This window comes from Bufo gargarizans, chromosome 6 (genome assembly GCF_014858855.1).
Source record: "Bufo gargarizans isolate SCDJY-AF-19 chromosome 6, ASM1485885v1, whole genome shotgun sequence".
NCBI classification, from domain to species: domain Eukaryota; kingdom Metazoa; phylum Chordata; class Amphibia; order Anura; family Bufonidae; genus Bufo; species Bufo gargarizans.
This window is the reverse complement of record NC_058085.1, coordinates 151,373,519-151,390,603: the sequence shown is the minus strand read 5'-3', so window position 1 is coordinate 151,390,603 and position 17,085 is coordinate 151,373,519. Positions and strand designations below refer to the sequence as shown.

The window sequence follows — 17,085 nt, the reverse complement described above, 5'->3', positions numbered from 1 at the left end:
TCTGATTCAGACGCAGAGTCTGTTGAGGAGGCTTTTGAAAATTGGTCCAATCATTCAGGGGATGATTTAAATGATATAGCAGTTGACCCTGCACTTGAAGGCCCGTCTCTGACAACGGGTGTCATAGTTGAACCTACGTTAGACGTCAAGGACGCAATTATTGACCCTATGGGGGACCCCCTTTTTAACCCTGACCAGTTGCATCACCCACGGTCCTCGGAGTGGCTTCCCGCCACCCACGTGACCCAGTATCTGGAAGCTAGAATCCGCACGCCTCTTTCCAAAGAGGCCCGCAGCAAGCTTCGGGCGGAATGCCCTCGTCCCCTTATCCCTAATAGGATATGTGAAACCCCTAGCGTTGACCCTAAGGTGGTCCAATTCCTAGCTAAATCTGGGTTTAACCCACGCAAGGGGCTTGACTCTGCCTTAAAAGCGTGTCAAGATAAACTTCTGGATGTCACTGGCCCTCTCGCCAAAATTTTTGATTTAGCCGAGGCTGCTAGAATGGCCGGCACGCAGGTAGATCCTGAAGACCTTAGTGGCTGGGCCCAAAGGGCCATATGTTTGATAGGCAACGTGAATACTTCCATTGCCATTGAGAGGAGGAAAGCTATTTTAATGAAGATTGAGCCCAAACTGGCCAATTTGTCCCTATCTGAATCGGGTAAAGAAGCTCAGGGCCTCCTCTTTGGGGATCCTTTCATAAAGGAGCTAGGCAAATATGTAGGGGCCTTTACGGCTCTTGATAAGGCGCAGAGCTCAATGCGCCGTGTTTTCCAGCCTCGTTTTTCCTCCAGGGCCGGCAGTCTCAGGGGCCGACTGTCCGGCCGCTCCAATTTCCAGCCCAGAGGCACAGGCAGAGGCTCCTTTAACTATCGTCAGTCCCTCCAGGACCCCAAATATCAGCCAACCTTCTTTCCTTCACGAGGAGGTTTTTCCCGCTCCAGAGGTTTCCGAGGCGCTCCAGGATCCAGACGCCCGTATGGTAAGTCATCTCTGTGTGCCATATCCTATTTCACATCAGGTTGGGGGAAGACTCCGTTTCTTTTCCCATGCGTGGTCAAGGATAACCTCAGATCAGTGGGTCCTCTCCACGGTTCAGGGGTTCATCATCGAGTTGGTGTCCACCCCAAGGAACCTCCCTCACATTCAGAGTTTTCCTTGCTCAAACCTAACCCAGTCCCTCTTGGACGCGGAGCTTGCATCACTTTTCCAGAAACAGGCGATAGAGTTATCTCCCGTTCCTCATTCAGGAATACTAAGCAGTATCTTCCTGGTCCAGAAAAAGGGTGGCCAATTTCGTCCAGTCATAAACCTCAAGCAGTTGAATGTCTTCGTTCGTTACAGACATTTCAAGATGGAGGGCATCCATCTGTTGAGGGATATGCTGCAACCAGGAGACTGGTTCGTAAAATTAGACCTGAAGGATGCATATCTCACAGTCCCGGTGGCTCCGGCATCCCGCAGCCTCCTTCAGTTTCATTGGAAAGACCAAATCTGGCGCTTTACTTGCCTCCCGTTTGGTCTGTCCTCCGCACCATGGTGCTTTACAAAACTCATGAAACCAGTGGTGGCCTGGCTCAGAGGGAGGGGGATTCGTCTGATCATTTATTTGGACGACATCCTGATTATGGCCCAAGGTCCTCTCCTTCTGCTTGGTCACCTGAGGTTGACCAAAGACCTTCTTCAAGACTTAGGATTTATTCTCAATCTGGAGAAGTCTTGCCTCATTCCGGCCACGTCCATAGAATTCCTAGGGTTTACCATAGATTCTGGGAGTCAAACGCTCAGCTTGCCTGCAGTCAAAGTCAAAGCGATCCGCAAAGAGATTCGTCATTCTCTCGCCCTCCCACAGGTTTCCCTTCGTCAGCTAGCTCGTCTGATAGGTCTTCTTTCCTCGTCCATCCAGGCGATCTTCCCAGCTCCTCTCCACTATCGAGCTCTTCAGAGGCTCAAGATCGCTCACCTCAGAGCGGGGGCCTCATATTCGGACACTCTGGTTTTGGATACGGAAACCAGACACGAATTGGTGTGGTGGATCCACAACTTGGCAGTGTGGAACGGCCGTGCCATTTTTGGCCCACGTCCGGACCTGGTCATCGAGTCGGATGCCAGTCTCATGGGCTGGGGAGCCCATTGTCAGGGGATATCCACGGGAGGAGCATGGTCCCCAGACGAGCTGCACTTGCATATCAATGCTCTCGAGCTCTTAGCGGGGTCCTTTGCGATCCGCAGCTTTGCACAGGACTCGGTTCGAGCGTGTATTCGTTTACGGATGGACAATATCTCCGCTGTCCGTTATGTGAACTGCCTGGGTGGGACACGTTCCAAGGTTCTATGTTCTCTAGCCAAAGACTTTTGGGAATTTTGCCTTTCCAGGGGAATATCGGTTGTGGCCGAATACCTTCCAGGACTCCACAACACTTTGGCCGACTGGAGTTCTCGCTGTCTTTCAGATTCCAGCGACTGGAAGTTGGATTCGACGGTTTTCCAAGATATTCTATATCTTTGGGGTCCGTTATCCATCGATTTATTCGCGTCCCGGTTGAACGCTCAACTCCCCAGATTTTTCAGTTGGCGTCCGGACCCGGAGGCAGAGGCGGTGGATGCCTTCCTCCAGCCCTGGGGGGATTCTCTTCTCTACGCCTTCCCTCCGTTCGCACTCATCCCACGGGTGCTTGCTCACGTTTGTCACCAACAGGCTCAATTAGTCTTGATAGTGCCATACTGGAGGACTCAGTCTTGGTTCCCCCAGTTACTGAACCTTTTGTCGGAGGAGCCTCGGCTCTTACCGTCTTTTCCTCGGCTTCTACTCGACCCTTATGGTCGTCCTCACCCTCTACTTCTAGACGGGTCGCTTCTTCTTCTCGCATGTCGAATTTCAGGGGTTCCTGGGATTCCTCGAGTTTTTCGGCGGCGACTAGGCAGCTATTGGAATCTGCATGGGCTCCGGGCACTAGACGAGCCTATCATGCCTCATGGGACGTCTGGTGTCGTTGGTGCGATCCACGGGACTTGGATCCCGTACAAGCTCCTGTAACAGAGATTCTTCAATTCCTCACTTCACTCTTTGAGGCGGGGAAGGCTTTCCGTACTCTCAACGTGTACCGTTCTGCCATTTCTTCCAGGCATGCCGGTTTTGACGGGTTCCCCGCCGGCCAACATCCCTTAGTGTGCAGATTGTTACGCGGTTGCCGGTTAGCTCGGCCTCCTAGACCTCGTTTTACTTCCACTTGGGACGTTGCTACAGTTCTCAGATTTCTGGAGTCTTGGCCTTCCAACGCTTTGTTGTCTCTTCGTCAACTTTCGGCCAAGTTAGTAACCCTTCTTTGCTTGATTTCGTGCAAACGGGTCTCGGACGTCCGCGCTCTAGATTTTGACGCACGCTATTTTACTCCGGATGGGGTTCTGTTCAATATATCTAGACGTACTAAGACGGGTATTAAGTCCGTTTCTTATCCGTCTTTTCCTTCGTCTCTGCAGTTATGTCCGGTGGCTTGCTTGCGGGAGTATGAAGCTCGCACGCTGCCTTTCCGCGATGAAAATGCCCCTCAGCTTTTCATTTCCTTCCGTCGGCCTTTTTCTCCGGTTACCAGTGTCACTCTGTCCCGTTGGGTTAAATGGATCTTGTCCCTTTCAGGTATTGACACATCCATATTTACCGCGCATTCGGTGCGCGGTGCAGCGGCTACCTCTATGTCCATAGCTGGTGCTCGTTTGGAGGATGTTTTAAGACTGGCGGATTGGTCCCGAGTCGCTACCTTTCGAGAGTTCTATTTTAGACCGGTTCCTCATGCTTTTTCCTCTGTGATTGCTCAGCTTTAAACTAGCAAATATGAGCCTCCGTGTCTTGATATAAAATTCAGGATTTTCCTAAGTTATGACGTAAAGTCATGATTTTATGAAAGACACGGAGGCGAGTATTTCCCACCCGTTAGTTCTTTTACCCATCCCACTGATTTTTGGTATTTCTTAACTATCGCTTATATTAGCTTTAACATTATTGGTGTATTGTTCATTTATTTATTGATCCGTGTTTAAATTCTCGGATCCGGATACTTATTATTATATTACCATGATTTCCCATTTTTTCCTCCAGGTTAAATGCCTTCTGTCAGATTTCTCCAGAAAGATCGATTTCTACCATCGGTTCCCAGGTTGTTGCACCTTTCTGATACTCACCTTCCAGAGGTTCCGTTGGCTATTCCGCGGCTGATGTTCCGGCTGCTGTTGTCCGTTTCAGGGTTCAGTTTTTTCGCCGTTTGAAGACTGCAAAGAAAGAGGAAGTGGCCAGCCAGAGATGTCCCTTATATAGGGGTAGAAGGGGTGGAGTTGTTACCATGGTTACTCTTATGGTTTTTTTCTTCAATTGTCTTTGCTGCTAAATTCCAGTAAAGAAAGAGTTAAGCAAATACTCGCCTCCGTGTCTTTCATAAAATCATGACTTTACATCATAACTTAGGAAAATCCTGAATTTTAAACACCCCCTAAAAGCAATGAATATATTGTTCTTTTTGTACTGAAATAGACCACTAAATTATTTCTGCGCAAATAACACCAAATGTGAACGGCGTGTATTTTTCTCATTTTCTCTAGAAATGTGACAAGAAACGCTTATAGTGCAAATAACACCAAATGTGAACAGCGTCTATTTTTCTCGTATTGTACTGAACTGACAATGCATGGTTTTACCGCAAATAACACCAAATGTGAACAGCGTCTATTTTTCTCTTTTTTTCTCTAGAAATATGACAATAAATGGTTTTACTGCAAATAACACCAAATGTGAACGGCGTGTATTTTTCTCTTTTTCTCTAGAAATATGACAATAAATGTAAAACCATTTATTGTCATATTTCTAGAGAAAAAGAGAAAAATACACGCTGTTCACATTTGGTGTTTTTTGCAGTAAAACCATTTATTGCGCATAACACCAAATGTGAACAGCGTGTATTTTTCTCTCTTTCTCTAGAAATATGACAATAAATGGTTTTACTGCAAATAACACCAAATGTGAACGGTGTGTATTTTTCTCTTTTTCTCTAGAAGTATGACATGAAACGCTTTTAGCGCAAATAACACCAAAATGTGAACAGCGTCCATTTTTCTCGTACTGTACTATAATAGGGCACTAAACGCTTTCACCAAATATAACTGCGGAAGTGTACAAAGTATATATTTCTCTTTTTCCACAGATATAAGCCACTAAAGGCTTTTCAACATAACACATGCACCCCAAGAACAAATCGCTGGAATGACAGAGCTGTGTAATGGCTATTTGGATCCCCAAATAATCTTTCCCTGCACTTGTAAATCATATTTTTTTCCCAATTATGTTTTCTGCATGACTCCCTAACCTCTGCAACGTCTGTCCCTGCACTAAGATGCTGTGAAATGATTCCTCCCTATCCTTATCTTGCACTTATAAAACGCTTTTTTTTTTTTACAATGAGGTTTTCTTTCACTCTTCCTAGCGCCTGCATAACCGCCTGTCCCTGAACAAAAGTACGATGGTAAATGGCAGAATCTAAGATGGCCGCCGTATTTATAGGCTGCATGCATGGCATTATGGGTCATCCCACCTTCCCAGAGTTCCTTGCCCCATGTCCTCACACGTGTAGCCGCCATTTTAGCCGCCATTGTAACAGCCATGTTAGGAAAAATTAGTAGATAGATTTGAAGAAATGAACCTTTTTTGGAAGCGGCGCTGCTGCAGAAGAAGTCAGGACTCGGTAGATAAATAAAAGTGGATCTTTATTTATATTTTCGTCTACGTGTTTCAGGGGCGGACTGCCCCCTTCATCAGGACAGTAGGTCTGTGTACATTGTGGGTGTGTTTGTTGTCTGTTTTATTCTCTGTTTGGGCATGCTAATTCCGGCCTCTGGGGGGCATGGACGTGGACGCACGTGGTCTCCCTTGTTTGTATGACGCTCACAGGGGGTATGCTAGATGCCGGCCCGATGTTGTGTGGGCGGTCTTTGCTGACGTTTTGCTTGTGGGTGGGGTATTGGTGACGCGCTTCTTGGGCGGAGTCATATTCGCATAGCGGTATGTCTGTGCGGGAGGCGCAGTGTTTGTGGGCGGTGTGTTGTGGTGTGACGTGCTCCCTTGGCCACAATGGATGTCTCATGTAAGCACGATCGATTTGGGCGGCGTTAGCGTTAGATGCTTTACTTCTCAAAGGCATCTTGTATTAGTATGCGGTATTAAGGTGTGTGCGACAAATCTGCGCTGTTATTTTGATTTTTGAGGCACGCAGGAGAGTGGAGTATCATGATGTCGCTTTTATATTATATAATATAATATATACTCTGTTGTTTTCATTTCATGTGTGGGAAAAACATTATTGGGCCTATATGTCACTATTGGATAGTCAAGGAGAGTGTAGTGAAAAAGGGAAATGAAAAGGAGAAATAGAGAAGGAAAATACAATAAAATAAAATAAAAGCCTTATAGGGGGTTTGTTTCTTTGAGGATATATCAAAGGGTTAAGCCTAAGTTCTTGACTTGTGGCGTATATGTGTATTTTTTTCGGGACCCCCCGTTTTTTCTTATGCATGTCTTTTATAAATGTTTTCATACACACACATAGAACTTCTACCAGTGTCCACATATACATATATATATACTGATACGTATTGGGGGACATCCCTCTCTCTTCTCCTTTTGAGGTTTAGTAAAAAATCCCCTCACTTTTTAGATAGAAATCTTAACTGCATCCAAGTACTTCTTTCTTTCTATTTACACATACAGTATACGCCACAAGTCAAGAACTTAGGCTTAACCCTTTGATATATCCTCAAAGAAACAAACCCCCTATAAGGCTTTTATTTTATTTTATTGTATTTTCCTTCTCTATTTCTCCTTTTCATTTCCCTTTTTCATTACACGCTCCCTGACTATCCAATAGTGACATATAGGCCCAATAATCTTTTTCCCACACATGAAATGAAAACAACAGAGTATATATTATATTATATAAAAGCGACATCATGATACTCCACTCTCCTGCGCCCCTCAAAAATCAAAATAACAGCGCAGATTTGTCGCACACACCTTAATACCGCATATTAATACAAGATGCCTTTGAGAAGTAAAGCATCTAACGTTAACTCCACCCAAATCGATCGTGCTTACATGAGACATCCATTGTGGCCAAGGGAGCACGTCACACCACAACACACCGCCCACAAACACTGCGCCTCCCGCACAGACATACCGCTATGCGAATATGACTCCGCCCAAGAAGCGCGTCACCAATACCCTACCCACAAGCAAAACGTCAGCAAAGACCGCCCACACAACATCGGGCCGGCATCTAGCAATACCCCCATGTGAGCGTCATGCAAACAAGGGAGACCACGTACGTCCACGCCCCTGTCCCCTCCCTCCCCACGCCCCGCACATGCCACCCAGAGGCCGGAATTAGCATGCCCAAACAGAGAATAAAACAGACAACAAACACACCCACAATGTATACAGACCTACTGTCCTGATGAAGGGGGCAGTCCGCCCCTGAAACACGTAGATGAAAATATATGTAAAGATCCACTTTTATTTATTTATCTACCGAGTCCTGACTTCTTCTGCAGCAGCGCCGCTTCCAAAAAAGGTTCATTTCTTCAAATCTATCTACTATCCGCTATATCCCTGAAACAGTACCCCACGGCAACGGGTAAGGACCTGGGTAGCAGCAGCAGACACCCCCGCAAGCTGGACGGGCTTATACTAGCAAAAGTGATTCAAAGGAGTTGTGACTCATCACAACCCATAACAGTAAGCACAATCAGTGTACTGTTGTTTTTAAACTATCAAACGGTTCTACACACGAGGCGTTGCCTCCTGTCTCTTTCTTTTTTAATTTATGTTAGGAAAAATTGCAATTCATAACCGCGAAGCGAGAGGAAATTTGCTTTCGTTCAGAATCTAATTTTTCCTGAAATTCTGAACAAATTCGACCTCGTCAGTTTCGATTCTCTCATCTCTAATCATGATTTATAATGCTATGTGCCTCTGCTTGACTTTACTTCTACAGCAGGGGTCAGCAACCTCTGCCACTCCAGCTGTTGTAAAACTATAAGTCCCAGCATGCTCCATTCATTTCTAAGAGAGTTCTGAGAAGAGATGAGCAAATATCCATGCTGGGATTTGTAGTTTCACAATGGGTGGCGTGCCGGAGGTTGCCTACCCCTGTTCTACAGGATCATAGTGACAGCTTTATGTCTGTATGATCCTGTAGAAATACTGTAAGGTCATGCAGAGGCACACAGCATTATAACTCATGATAATGCCCTGCTCTCCTGCAAGACGATCAGTGTCCAGAACAGAGGATCACACTTACACATAGAGCGGGATTCCTGCAATGGACTCGATTGTGTGAAACAGCTCTAAGGCTGGGTTCACACCTGAGCGTTTTACAGCGCGTTCCTACGCTCAACAAGGAGAAACCAATGATTCCCTATGGGAATGGTTCTCACCTGGGCGTTTTACAGCGCGTATGATCGCGCTGTAAAACGCCCGACGCATAATCAAGTACTTGAGCTTCTTTGGGGCGTTTTGACGCGCGTTTGTGGCCATAGGACACTGCAGTCAATCACACAAACGCGCGTCAAACGCGCGTTTACTATTACAAAAAACGCGCATAAAAACGCGCGACAAAAACGCGCGTAAAACACGCGTTTGAGAAACGCTCAGGTGTGAACCCAGCCTAAGGGTAGGATCACATCTGTAGCACAAACTATGGTAGTCTGTTCTGTAAGAGGAAAAGACTACCGGGATCTAACAGGGATAATGGAATCTGATCGCTCTCCGGCATAAATGCCAGCTTTCACCCAGACAGATGACGCTGTAGTATTTGTCTGACCAAAAGCTGGCATTTATGCAGGAAAGCCTCAAGATCCCATTATAGTCCAGATATGCCAAAAACAGTAAAATCCACTAGTCTGTTCCTCTGCCACTTTGTGCGCAATGTGAACGCAACCTAAGCTCCAATATGAATAGCGCCACCATGTGACAAACAGCTTGTCCTAATACATGTCTTTCCTGTATTTTCACTCACATGTTTATTACCACCCAAACGTTTTCCCTGCTATTACTGCACCATAAAAGACATATCAGAAAAGAATTACCGAAACGCTCTGTGCGGATCCGGCCTCCGGTTCTCCCAGTAGCCTCTAGAACTTTTATATTTTGGAAGCCATGTTTGTGCAGCTTTTCTGTAGCTGCGATACCAGAGATTCCAGCACCGATAATGACCACGACTGGACCCTGAGGACCCAAGGGTTCTGGTTCTTCTGAGTCCATAGAGTTGTGCTTGGTATCGGACAGTGCCACAAGTGGCAGGGCAACAAAGAGGAGGAGCCTGGTAGCCATCCCTGTCTGCATGTTGATGACCATTCTTGTTCTTCCTTGAAAGTGGCGACCAAAGTAGAAGATGCAGGGGAGATGTGCAGAGTGTCCCTGCTTGCTTTATCTCACATTTATGTCTGGGTTCTGGAAGGAGTTATGTTTCCACATCTGCACAATGTATAAAAAACGTACCATTTTTTTGCTGGACAGATTCCTGCTTCATTGTGATTTTGGCGTCTTCTGTAGCAGCCACGTCTCTAAGGGGCCCCACACACATAAATTTGGTCTTTTTTTTAACTGCATGTGGTTTATTTATTCAGCTGGTTTCTCACATATAGGTTTTTTTGAGCCAAAGCTAGAAGCGGATTCAGCAAGAAGGAGTATAAGCAATTTCTTTATAATTCTCATTCCCTTTTAACCCACATCTGTCTTTGACTCAAAAAATTGCATCGAACACTGTCACAAAAAGCTTTTGTGTGAATCCACTCTTAGGCTCCATTCACACATCCGCAGTGTTTTGCGGATCCGCAAAACACCGGGCCGGCACCCCAATAGAAATGCCTATTTTTGTCCGCAGCGGTTTGTACGTTCGGGGCCATGGACTGGAAATGCGGATGCGGACAGTACACTGTGTGCTGTACGCATCTTTTGCGTCCCCATTGAAAATAAATTGGTCCGCACCCATTGCGCATAATTGCAGAACGGATCTGGACCTAAAGTGTGGACGTGTGAATGGACCCTAAAGCTACTTTCACACTTGCATTGTTAATTCCGGTATTGAGATCTGGTGGAGGATCTCAATACGGGAATTAAATGGATCTGGTTTGATATTGCACATCAGGATGCATCCGTTCTGTTAGGATGTGGTTGTGAGAAATCAAAACGGAAAAAAACGGATCCGCCACTAAATACATTGAAGAGACGGATCCTGTTTTTTAGGCTCCTGCTTTCAGTACCAGATCATTTTTTTTCAGTTTTTATGACTGTTATGACTGGACACAAAACCACAGCTTGCAGCAGTTTTGTGTCCCGTCACAAAACGTAATGCTGACGGAACAGAAGACATCCTGATGCATCCTGAATGGATCTCTTTCCATTCAGAATACATGAGGACTAAGCGGAAACGTTTCTCAATACCGGATCTCAATACCGGAAAACAACAACACAAGTGTGAAAGTAGCCTAGGCTATGTTTACACAGTGAACTTTAACTTTTGGCTGTGGTTTCAATGCTGTGGACCTGCTCAGAGTGTAGCACCACTGAATATAGCTGGACCTTGAATGGACACCTCTTGTGGTCTTTCAGCAGTAATCATCTGGACAGTCTGCCAAAAAAGAACATGTCCTCTCTTGGCACCATCGCTAGAGATGAGCACATTTTTCAAAAATTCGATTCGGACGATTTACCGAATTTCCCAAAAAGATTAGATTCGATCCAAATTTATTAATGACGTATTGCGTTAAAAACAGCTCTTTCGGGGCGGAGCCTGGCTGCTGGCGTGGATGGCTGTGTGAGAGAACTGCTCCTCCACGTCCTAACATCTACAGCTTAATAAGTAGCGGTGACTGAATGAAAAATGGTCAAATATGGCAGAGATAGGGGACTAGACCCCCCAGACACACCTCGATCCCACAAGGGGCAGAAAGATATGCAGAAATTCTTGAAAAAAAGAAGTTCTCACTCGCCGGGACCTGGCGCCAAGATGGCGTCGGCGCGCATGAAGGAGACGGAAGTAGAGGACTCCAGAGAAGAGAGTGAACGTGGCGGCACAGCAGAGGAGCAAGATCCGACACCAGTGTTTAAATCCTGCCTCGCCAAAGTGCTCAGCCAAGCGCTGGATAAAGCGTTAAGACCGGTCCTAACTGAACTGGCCGATATTAAAACCGAAATCTCCCAAGTTGGATACAGGGTCGAGGCCCTAGAGCAAGCGACACAAGAGCTCAGATCGCATGCAAACGGAGTGACAGAGTGCCTTAATGGTCACGCCGAGGAACTTAATAGAGCCTTCTTGCTGTTAGAAGACCAAGAGAACCGAAGCAGACGGCGTAATATCCGGATAAAAGGTCTCCCCGAAACTTGGGCGACTGAATCTCTGCGTACGGTGGCTACGGAGATATTCGCGAGCATCTTAGACTCCGACTCTGCTACATCAATTGTCATCGAGCGCATCCACAGGGCGCTGAGACCTCAGCCGAGACCCAACGAGAGACCAAGAGATGTGGTCTGTGGTCTGCTGTCCTTTGTGGACACGGTGCGCATCATGGAAGCGGCTCGCGCTAAAGGACAGATCACATATGGCGACTCAGACATCGCTCTATATCAAGACATCGCGCCCTCGACACTAGCAAAAAGGTGCATACTTAAACCTTTACTTGATTCGCTCCGAAAGAAAAAGATCCCATATATCTGGATGTACCCGTTCGGACTCTGCATAAACAAGAATGGAAAGCGCATCGTAGTCCACACACCCGAAGATTTGGATAAAGCATGGGAACATATAGAAATACAGCCCATGGACATACCTACATGGCTGCCGGTGAGCTATCTGACGTCGCTGCAGAAACTGCCGCAGCTGGAGCCATGGAGAAAAGTTCACCTGCATCTGTCGGGATCCGCTGAACTCCCAACCTGAGGACTTCCATGCTGAATGCGGGTCCAGTATGTTTTTTGGGACACGAGAAGGTTCTTGATTATCCCGATCTTGTTCAGTTATGTTCGCATGCGCACTTACTTTAACCTGCATTATATGTATAGTGGAATATTCCACCTCTCTACAGTAGTAGGCTACGCGACTCAGTCGCAATACTTATCATAGGCTCATGATAATCATTATCTTAATTAAGTGTTCTGGTACCCTTGTACCTCGTTTAACTATAACTTTCAGTTAAAAGTTTAGATGCAAATATCTATATTATCTTTACTGCATGTGGTCCTGAAAAGTCGCAGGCGTGAAGTCTGGGACACGTATGCGAATTAATAATTCCTTTTGCTGATCACGGGTGAGAACCGGATCAGGCTGCTTAGCGTGCCCAGGCTCCATGTTTCCGACTCATTTATAGTAAGTACAGACTTCACTGCATTCACCTGATCCATGAGGTCTGCATAATGGAGATGGCGTACAAAAACAATTTGCAAGTTATGTCATTAATAGATCTTAATGCCAATTTTCTTACTTCGCCTGTGAAAATGACCTAGAAGACCATTAGTAGAAAGTGCCTATTTAGTATCTTTCCGACGCGATTATTGAGAGGCCCAGAGAATTGCGGATGGAAGCATGCATATAAGATACTCAATATGCGATTAACTGTTATTGATGCGATTAACTGTTATTGACTTCGACCTCTCCCTACTTAGTGCGCTAAACACTCTTGCGCAGACTAGAAACAAGTCCCCCCTTCTCCCCCCCCCCCCCCCCTACTTTAAGACTTGCTCAGTTTAATTGCCTGCATATGCGAATATACTCACCTTCTGGGCAGCAGTTCATGTCTAATGCCGACTATAGGAAGATTTGATGCATGTATACAGGGAACCCCCCCTTCCCCCCCTTTTCCCCTCCCTTTCTCCCCCATCGCTATTTCTCTGCTTACATGGTCTAGTAGTTAGGTAAAAGCTATAGGTCACCAAATGTAGAGTTATCTTCTCTAGTTGTGATGTTTAGGTAACTCATCCAGGCTAGAAATATAGTTGTGTTCTACCACCCCCTGCTGTTTATACATATAACTGTTACTCTTATTGTGATAGCCCACTTACTGGATTTAATTCAGTAACTGTTTAATTCACTGACTGTCGTTTTTCTTACTTCTTTCTGTTGCTCATACCTTTCTTTTTTATTCTTTCCGTCTTTCTTTCTCTTTTCTCTTCCTCTTCTCTTTCGGACTCTTCTTCCCGCCCATTTTTTTTTCTTTCTCCCCCACCCTACTGATAACCCTCCTAGATTTATTGAAACCTTACCAGTCGAAAATCTAGGCCCTAGTCCTGCTTAAGAGGTAATCTACCCAGCTGCTGAGATGGCTGACATGAAGGTTTCGACATTCAATGTAAAGGGATTAAATACACCACAGAAGCGAGGACAAGTTATGATGGCACTTAGGAAAATGGGCTCTCAGATAGTGTTTCTGCAGGAAACCCACCTACGTCAGAGGAAAATGCCAAGGCTACCGAAGCGTCCATTTGCCCACTGGTTTCATAGTGTGCAACCTGCGTCGGCTTCCAAAGGAGTAGCCATAGCAGTTCACCAATCCATTCCATTCACTCTACTGCAGCAACACTCAGATGCGGAGGGTCGCCTCTTACTAGTCAAAGGTTTAATAGCAAACCACAAATTCACTTTAGCAAATCTATATGTACCAAATAAATCCCCTGTACACTGGCTTTTGAAAGCCTTAGACACGCTAAAAGTCTTTGCTGAGGGGCATATAATCTTAGGTGCCGACTTGAACTTGGTAATGGACCCTGTCATTGACTCATCTTCGGCCAAATCCCGTGTATCACAAAAACTTCTTAGCAAACTACACAAGAAACTGCACAAACTACGTTTGGTAGATGTATGGCGTAGCCTTCATCCCACGACCAAGGACTTCTCTTTCTATTCAGTTCCACACGGAACGTATCAGCGACTTGATCACATATTGACGTCTGCATCTCTTCTTCCCTCTTTTAGGTCAGCAGAGATAGGAACCATCACTTTATCTGACCATGCTCCTTGCTCGGCGACCTTCACCCTGGCCTCCCTACCAAAAAGGAACTGGAGTTGGAAGCTAAACGAATCCCTCCTGAATAATCAGCTGCATCTGAATCAGGTCAGGACTCAGTTGATGGAGTACTTCGCGCTTAACTCACCCACACACAGCTCTCAACCTATTGTCTGGGAAGCCCACAAGGCATTTATTAGAGGTTGCTTCATTTCCCTGGGTACCAGAGTCAAAAGGGAACAGAAACGAGCAGTAGATACACTGTTGACATAGCGACAATTGAGAGAAAGCATAAGGCCACACAGCGTAATGAGCATCAAATAGCAATGACAGAACTCAGACTTAAGCTACGGGATCTACTTAGCCACAGAGTAGCGAAGCAACTGATGAATTTTCAGCATAAGGTCTATGCTCATGGAGATAAGGGGGGAAAACTGATGTCATCCTTGCTTAAGAAAACTAAAAATATTACTCATATCTCCTCTATAAAACAGCCAAATGGCAATGTGACCAGCGACACCCCAGAAATAGCTAGGGCCTTTAAAGAGTTCTACTCGGAACTATACAACCTACGCCAGATAGGTTCCCCTGAGAAAGAGCTTCAAAGGGAGCGCCATATTAGGAACTTCCTGGATTCTCTACATCTCCCAAAACTAACACCAGAAAATTCAAATAGCCTTATTAAGCCGATATCACCTGAAGAAGCGCTTAACATCCTCAACACTTTCCCACCTGGGAAAAGCCCAGGCCCCGATGGCCTGCCTTTATTATACTACAAAAAACTGCAAGACATTCTAGTTCCCAGGTTCACAGAAGTCTGTAACGCACTTATGCAAGGAGGCTCTATGCCCAAACAGACTCTCGAATCCCACGTCACCTTGATCCCTAAAGAAGGGAAGGACCCCCTGAGCTGTGGAAGCTACCGTCCGATTTCCCTCTTGAACTTGGACCTAAAATGGTGGGCTAAAATTTTAGCATGTAGATTGGGCAAGCTCCTACCAGGCTTGATAGGTCATGAACAATCAGGATTTGTCAAAGGCCGAGAGGGAAAAGACAATTCCCACAGGATATTTCACGCTATAAACATAGCTCACAGGAAAAAGATACCCCTGGCTCTATTAAGTATAGACGCTGAAAAGGCGTTTGACAGAGTCAACTGGTTATTCATGAAGTTGACTCTGCAACGCTTTGCCTTCCCAGACACTTTCACAAAAGCGATATTTACCCTTTACCAAAATCCGTACGCTAGATTAAAAGTTAACGGTACACTGTCACCATCTTTCGCTATAACAAACGGAACCAGACAGGGATGCCCTCTGTCCCCCTCACTTTTTATTTTAGCGATAGAAACGCTACTTCAACTAGTTAGGCAATCCCCTGATATACCTGGAGTTCAATACAAAGGAAAGGAATTAAAATGTACTGCGTTCGCAGACGATTTACTATTTTTGGTGGCGAACCCGGAGAAAGGGCTAGACCCACTAGTGAAAAGCATAGACCGCTATAGCTCTCTATCGGACTTTAAAGTCAACCATACCAAATCAGAGATACTGAACATCTCTATATCAAGATCCAAAATCGCCCCCTTGCGAGCACGATTCCCATTCAATTGGGCCAAAGGACCTATTAAATACCTGGGAATATTGATCCCTAGCAACACCAATGATCTGTACCAGCATAATTACACCCCCCTTTTAGGAGAATTACAACGCATACTACAAACTTACAATCTCCCCTACTTGTCCTGGATGGGACATAAAAATATTTTGATGGCCTATGTGATGCCAAAAGTTCTATATGTGATGCAACCAGTCCCGATATGGCTCCCTAAATCGTTTTTCAAGAGTGTGCAGAGTATGTTCTCTAAATACTTATGGAACGGTAGAAAACCCAGGATATCCCATGAAACCTTGACAAGACACAAAGAGAAGGGAGGTTTAGGCTTACCAGACGCAACTAGGTACTATAAAGCAATCCAGCTTAACAGGTGGTTGGAGATGGTGAACCCAAACAGGCGCCCGGACATACAGGCCATTTGTCGCCACAGCTTGGGAACACACTTCCAGAAACACCTATGGCTACCTGACAGACATATTCAGAAAGACATAACTGTAGACCCACTGGTACGCGGTATAGGAGAGGTCTGGAGGGAAACACGGAAAACATTAGCACCTGACCATCCCCCCTATTGCCGGTTAGCCTACTGCCTGACCTCCTAGACTGTGACGCTAGTACCAACCAACATATATAGAACTCTCTAAACTATATAAAATTAGGGGAAACCACTCCTAATATAGAGTCCTACATCCTAGAGGCACTTTCATCCTCAATCACGGAAGCACCAGGGTTCTTCCTTGTAAAACCACATATTAGAGCTGTGTGTGGGGAGATGAAGGCGCGGTACCCTCTCCAGAGGCCCTTGACTGATTTCGAGAAGCTAATACAATCACCACTTATCGCTGCTAGAAAAGTTTCAAAACTCTACCAGGTGGTGGGAGGCGAGGGTGAACTTCGGAGGCCAATTTATATCAGCGAGTGGGAGAAAGAGTTAGATAGGACTATAACTGACACCGAATCGAGGCAAATATTGAGATGCTCTCATGGTTTTTCTCACTGCATTCACCTACAGGAGAGTCACTATAAGCTCCTGACGAGGTGGTACAAAACTCCAGATTTCCTCTACAAGAGAGGACTGACACCTACAAGGGAATGCTGGAGATGCGGAACTGATGTGGGTTCTTTATCACACATCTGGTGGCACTGCCCTAAGATCAAACTCTACTGGAAAGAGATTGAAGCGTTAATCCAAAAACTAGCAACTACAAACTTTAAGCTCACTCTAGAAATTGTGGTACTGGCACTGCCAACACCCCAGTATTCACCCTCAAAAAAGAATCTTATCTCGCACATCATAGCTTCGGCCACAGCATTAATCCCCCTGCATTGGCTAGATGTCCACCCTCCAAATGTACAGGAGATGAAAGCTAAGATGACTCAAATTTGCAGGTTTGAAGAAATGACCAGCTGGATCGACAGAACGCATGA

At 45.7% G+C, this 17,085-nt stretch overlaps 1 protein-coding gene across 1 annotated transcript in view; it reads right to left on the bottom strand.

The window, feature by feature from the left end:
* The window catches only part of LOC122942437 (peroxisomal N(1)-acetyl-spermine/spermidine oxidase-like), a 119,973-nt gene extending 110,422 nt beyond the window's left edge, over positions 1–9,551 (bottom strand). The window contains exon 1 of the mRNA XM_044300056.1: positions 9,130–9,551. Coding sequence (XP_044155991.1) covers positions 9,130–9,397 — 268 coding nt within the window. The 5' untranslated portion in view covers positions 9,398–9,551. The remainder of the gene's footprint in view (positions 1–9,129) is intronic.
* Positions 9,552–17,085: the final 7,534 nt, after the last annotated feature.